The 6,797-nt window shown below is 34.1% G+C and overlaps 1 protein-coding gene across 1 annotated transcript; it reads right to left on the bottom strand.

Moving 5' to 3' along the window:
* Nucleotides 1–572: 572 nt before the first annotated feature.
* Nucleotides 573–4,460, bottom strand: LOC140743002 (uncharacterized). Its single transcript, XM_073074130.1, has 3 exons — nt 4,307–4,460; nt 3,690–4,161; nt 573–1,667 (listed from the first exon to the last, which is right to left on the bottom strand). Exons 2-3 carry the CDS (start codon nt 4,104–4,106, stop codon nt 1,308–1,310), a joined length of 777 nt encoding a protein of 258 aa, XP_072930231.1. The 5' UTR covers nt 4,107–4,161; nt 4,307–4,460; the 3' UTR covers nt 573–1,307.
* Nucleotides 4,461–6,797: the final 2,337 nt, after the last annotated feature.

Below are 6,797 nucleotides of genomic sequence, written 5' to 3'. Positions count from 1 at the left end.
TATCATGTGATCGTAGTAGGTGTATTTCTTGTGCAATGATGACAAATCACTCAAACAAAAAAAAACTAATCGTTAAATAAGACTGCATCATAAATTTAGAAATCATCTATAGGCAGTCTTAAGTTTAGACTCCAAACTATATAAAAGTGTGGTACAACTCCATAGGTTTAAGGTACAAAGTAAATATTTTAATAGCAATTTGTGTTACCGCATTTCTCAACTTGCGAAACGTTCGGCCCTAGCTTTTAAAGTTTTTGAGTTCTGTAGAGGATTTTTGGATAATGATATTCGAATATCATTTCATATCTGCGATATGTGCGGACGTGACACGCATTTAATAAAATAAATAATAATGAACAATAAATTAAAATAACATTTAAGTTTACGAAAAATAATACTTTTCACACATTACAGTACGCCGACGTTTGGTCTATAAAAATCAAAATACGAGTATATATTTTCATTAGAAATAGGTTCTTAGCAGAGCACTTTTTGAATGTCATTATATCTACCACCACTTCACTAGGTGTTTCGTTATGGAGAAGAAGCGGAGAAAGAAACTCCATAACATCTTTTAAAAATTATATAATAAGGGGTCTTAACTAGTCTAGTTACAAACGAATTATATAAACATTTACTAATTATATTATTTGCAGGCAATTTGCTAGTGACTTGAAATCAAAAACACATTATCAGCCCTGTACAGGCAAGGATGGCATCGCCGACTCAATACAAACCTTCATACACACTATTCTAGTTCTTAGGACCCAGTTCATAGGCACTAGTTTAGCATGAACTGGTCGGAGCTATTGTAGTCTAATCTGTAGTTCGTGCTCACGCTTGATCAGTACATTCATGTCCTCGGAAAAAACACGGGGATATTATTCGGCTTTTAATGGTTCAGTATAATGATCGTCTGGTAGTATATTATTATCAATGCATTAATCGAGTATTATTTCTCTTATTTCAGAGTGTGACAAGGCAGTTGTATTTAAATGAGGCGTTCCTTCTTAGTCCTTAGGGGTAGTGGCGCATCGGTTGCCGATCTCAGGTAGGAATATCTAATCTGGGGTTGATTACAGATGTCCATGGGCGGCAATAGCCACTTATCATCAGGTGGACTGCATGCTCGTCTGCTACTCCTATATTATATAAAAATATAGTATAAAACTATCTATTAAATAATTATAAAGTTAATCCTACGATACATGTTCATACAATAAAATTAAATTGAAAGTAATTTACATATGTAAGTGTAAACTTAACGTGTCTAATAATACACTTAAATAAAAGTTTTATTGTGATGTTCAATGTTTTTTTATTCGTCTCATTGTGATCAATTGCTGGATTTCTAATTGCAGTTGCAGGGCTTCATCAAAGGCCATGCTTTTGAGCTGAGCTGCCACACTCTGCCCGAACACATCAAATTCGGTTATCGTGCTGTTAGTCGTTACAATATTCTCAATTTTTTGTATCGCCGACGTCAGAAGCTGTAGATGGTTGCTTTCTATATTTTTCACATTTTCAATGCCACACTCCTCGTGGGCGTTCGTCGTGGATACGTCCAATGTTTGATGCGGAGAAGACGCGTCGATTGGTTCTTCTTGTACACTCTCACTTTCTGTGTCATGTGACTCTTCTTCTTTGACTATCGAATAATCGAAAAACTGAAACAATTAAAGCATTACAGTAAAATTGTTAATATTTTTTCATTTAACAAGTTCAACTTATTTTTAATTTCTGTACTGATTATTTGTAAATAAGTTGAGCCGGGATTCGCGATAGACAACGGTCTATCGGATTTAGATTTTAAGTATAAAGTTAATTAAATATAGACAAATACGAATAAAGAAGTAATTCAGTCTGTGTGATAGCAGACTGAGGACTTTGACGTGCGAGTCAAGAGCCAGTACTTGAGCGTCTACGACTACGTCATCACAGGCAAGTTATATCAAGCGAGTGACGCAATGCTTCCATATAGTTTTGATACTTTATAAAATAGTCAAATTAAGTTGATAATACGTTAAGTTCATATTAATAATGCATTTTTTTCAACAGCAGTGAATTAGATTTTTTTAAACAGAAATTGATTAACCCTCTCATTAATAACGTATTTTTATAAATCCAAATTAAATTATATTGCTAACGTTAGACGAATAATAAATATAGTTCAAAAAACTAAAAAACACGCTTTTATGATAAAATCAACTAAAAAGTAAGAAATAATTTTCAATCTAGGAATCAGTTTTCGAAAAGCACCCCACACTTTTTCCACAATTATACTATTTACTGTTCCTTAATTGATTCCTAGATTGAAAATTATTTTCTACTTTTTAGTTGATTTTATCATAAAAACGTGTTTTTTTAGTTTTTTTAACTATATTTATTTTATTAATGTTTAGTATTAAAAAAAAAACAAAAACGCTTTCTACACTCACAGCCCCACAATATGATTCCCTGTATCGTGGGTGTCATGGACACACACAGAGACAAATACACAAACAGAAATCTAAATTCATCATTTAGAAATCTGTCTGGCCGGGGATCGAACCCGGGACCCCCTGCGCGTCAGACCGGCATGGTGACCGCTCCGCCACGCGGGTCGTTATAGCTGTTATTATATGCTATTATTTGTGTGTGTTGTTTGTGTGTTTTTTTTTGCTGTTACAGCGACCATCATTATGCATCTTCTGTAAAAAATCAAGTGTCTATCTATTACGGTTTAAGAGATAAAGCCCTGTGACTCACGAACAGACAGCGGAGGGTTTCGTTTTACCCTTTGAGCACGGAATCCTAAAAATCATTCTATAGTCCGATTCATAATTAGGTGTCCAAAATGTAAACAAAGAAAAGTCACTGTCAAAATTAACAAGAAACAAAAACTTTAACAAACTCAACAAAAAACTAAAACTTTAACAAATATACACAATTTAACAAACGCGTTACGTCAACGAGAAAACATTCGAGTTCGATTACAATCACGAAAATGAATAATATCAACTAAGAAACTTAAAAATGACGGCACAGGAAATGTTTTGGATTCCGATTGTGTTACCATTATCACATTTTAATTTTCTACCATAAACTTTGTTTTTTATTATTATTACTGTATGTAACGAAATAGAGGTGATATAAATATTAGAAAGTGTGAATTAATCTTAATTTATTTAGATTACAATTTTATTATTGTTATATTATTTTAATATCGACAAAAATAAGAAACTACCATTTGAAACATATTTTCTTGATAGGTCAACACCTTTGTTTACATTTTGGACACCTAATTATGAATCAGACTATACAAGATGGCATTATAGATATGTTTCAGTACATTTGAGTAATAGGGAAATAACATTATTATTTTTCAAAACTAAAAATCAATCTAGCAACTTTGCAATGAACTTTCTCTAAGGCACTCGAACAATTTCGTTCCAAAAATCGTTAATCTTGAGGATGTTGATAAGGACAATGATACAAAATTATTAAAATCGTGTATTGTCATGGGTTTTTGATAATTCTTCAAATTTTTTTATTAAACTGAACTTTTAAAGTGGATAGAGTTAGATCGGGTCCAAGTTATTCCGTTACCCTGTTACGTACATACATACATACATACAACCCGAGCTAATAAAAGCGTGTTAAAAACGTTTAATCATCGAGATATTTAATGATACCTAAAATATACTTACTTCGATGTCTGACCGCGTCTCTTCGTCGTCAATTTGTGGTGGTTCTATTCCTTGTTGTCTCGTTTCTTGTTCTTTGGCATGATATAAATGGTCTTGTTCCCGGTGAACTACGATATCTCTGAGAAAACTGTTTATTAAAGGGAACCACAACAAGGACGGCTTGTACACGCCTCGGCCAATCTTGATCGACACTCTGATCTTCTTGAGCTCCTGACAATATTGCGAACGAATATTCTTGATCTTATTTGTGCATTCTCTATGTCCAAAGTTTGGTGCTTTCATTTTTTTGATGAGTTCATTATATGCATGAATTCGTTGTAACTTGTTTTTATAATCGGGTGATCTGACGTCCCACAAGCAAGGATGCTGTTGGTAGAGCCGGATGAACTTCATAGTTTTTTCATCTCCCCACTTCATATTGCAAATAATTTTGAAGTTGTTTTGAATTGGAGTTTTCAGCAGCAAACGTGGTCTGTTTTGACAATGAAAAATAGATCGTAAGGTTATATGTAAGTATTTAATAAAACGGCTACCTACGTCAATGTATGTCAGCCTGATGCATGCGAATTTCTCATACACGAGCTATGTGGTAGACATTTGTATAAAGATAAACTTACCGTATAACTCACAACCGATCATTTATCGATAATCAGGTCTGCGACACGAATACGATAAATATAGCTGTGTAAACTTAGGCTTGGACGAGTGATGCGGGTTCCACGCACGAGAACTCGGTAAATACTACGTCACTGTTGATAGTTCTGTTTCGTGTTCGATCGCCGAGCTCGTGTGCAGTCGGCGACGCTCGGTTCCGCTCGGTGGTGCTCGGCGGCGCTCGGCGGGCGGGTGATTCGAGGTCACGACTCGCGAACGAGATTACTCGAAGCGTCTGTCTAGCTGTAGTGCGACGTAAGCGAATGCTAACAATAACAAATACATTACGAGTATGTATTGCTTTGTTATGCGAGTATGGTATATTAAATGAAAGTAATTTGAATAAATATATTGAATTGCTTTGTGTGAATGTTTCTGTTTTTTATTAAGTATATACCTAATTTTCATACTTTTTATAAGATGAATGAAAAAGTGTTTTTTAAACATCTAAGTAGGTACTTACTTTAATTACTTACCTAAAAAAGTAATACCTAATTAAACTTTTAACATTTATGTACACACCCTAGATCATCCTTAGATGAGTAAAATACATAGATTGATCGCTTCTTACAAGAGTGTAACCAGTTTTGAGAATTGAACTTGTTTCGTATATAAAGTGTTGCTACGTCTCCGTTCTAAAATGTCCCTAAAATGTTTGAGATTACTAATAAAATCATCCTTTTGTGGCTTCATTAAATTTCAAAGCGGTGAAGAATCTTTCTATTTTACTTATCATAGGTAAAGACCACCATTGCAAATAATGTTTATAACTGAGTTCAGTTAACAATGTATTCGCAACCAATCTCTGATTCCAATCTAATTACAGAATATGTCCATAGAGGACAGTGTTCGCTCATGTCTTCCATCACGTAGACTACATGTTCTATTGATACAACAATAATTATTAGCAAACTACGTTATGCAAATGCCGTAAAAAGTAATTAACGAAACGATATTTCGTTTCGCTAATGAAAATACAGTTTATTATTGAAACTTTATTACAGTAACATCTCTCTTGTAACTCTTGTAGAGTTTTCATATTATACTTAAATAAATCATATTTGTATTTTTTACTAGATAATATAAAACATCTGGTTGCAGCAATACTGGGCCCGATATCTGCAAGTTTTTGCAACGTTAAGCCGAAGAATCCCAGATGTTTAGCCGGCTAGGGTTTGTGTTGCTGGCATTTCATTCTTATTACATTGTATTTATTACTATATAGCTATAATCGCGACTTTGTCCGCGCTTATCTTAACTTTTCATTTATTTATTTATTTTATTGTGTGTGTCATAAGATGCCTTTTCACATACACGTGGTACATAGACATGGATTTAATGCAAAAAACGACAATACAGATTTTTTTAAGAGAGACATTTAGATATTTATGCATACAACCTTATAGATAACGTAATATATTTTACATTTAGGTACACTAGCTGACCCGACAAACGCTGTGTTGCCATACAAATAAAAAAAATTAAGGGTGACCAACCCTTATCACTTAGGGGGATGAAAAATTGTTGTTGGCCGATTCTCATAGATAAGCACAAAAAATTTCATCAAAATCGGTCAAGCCGTTTCGGAGGAGTATGGCAACGAAAACTGTGACACGAGAATTTTATATATTAAATATATAATTTCGAAAAACACTATTGCCATATTGGAACTCTAATTTGCGACATCTCAACTTTGACTTTTATTGTGACAATATATTTTAAAATTAAATACTTAATATATCTCTAATGTGATTTTTTTAGAGTATAAATCTTTAGATTACGGATTTATCCATTGTAAGTAGACACTCAATAGAAAATGTTTATTAAATGAAATTTAATAAAAGATCAAAAATACGCAAGAACTATCAATTTAACTACAGAATTTGAGAATATATAGGTAATTAAGTATTTTTTTTAATTAAAAGCCAATTTGCAAAGAAACAAGATAGGAAGTTTAGCAAACGTAAGGTAACAGTATATGGGCGTAACAGCGGATGCGACCGCGGGCGGCGAGCGACTGCCGGCGGCGGCGCAGGAGTCGCGTGACGTCATGCCATGTGCGCACCACATGCCGCCTCGTGGGAGACGCACCGCCGCCACGCACACACACACACACGTACACTACGATAAATACACACACACGTGTACAATGTATAGGTTGATAAACTCCGGCGTTGATGTACGAGATTACTCCTACAGAAGAGATACATGCACCACGTACGTGTCGATGCCTACAATGTTGATGTTTCGTATGTTTAATACATACGAAATTAAAGAAACTATAAACTACCGCGCATTTATTTTAAGTTATATAATAAAAAAATATAAAAATAGAATGCTTTTCTTCGTCATTGGGAATCAACTGCTAATTGTGATCGATCTCAGAACTAAATGAGGTCAGCTATAAATTCCTCGTCAGTCCCCCTTCGCAGATCCTTTAACACCGCTGTTAGG

This window comes from Epargyreus clarus, unplaced genomic scaffold (assembly GCF_041222505.1).
Source record: "Epargyreus clarus isolate Ecla_fem2 unplaced genomic scaffold, WU_Ecla_fem_2.2 ptg000006l, whole genome shotgun sequence".
Classification (NCBI taxonomy): domain Eukaryota; kingdom Metazoa; phylum Arthropoda; class Insecta; order Lepidoptera; family Hesperiidae; genus Epargyreus; species Epargyreus clarus.
This window is presented reverse-complemented; position numbering and strand designations above follow the sequence as displayed.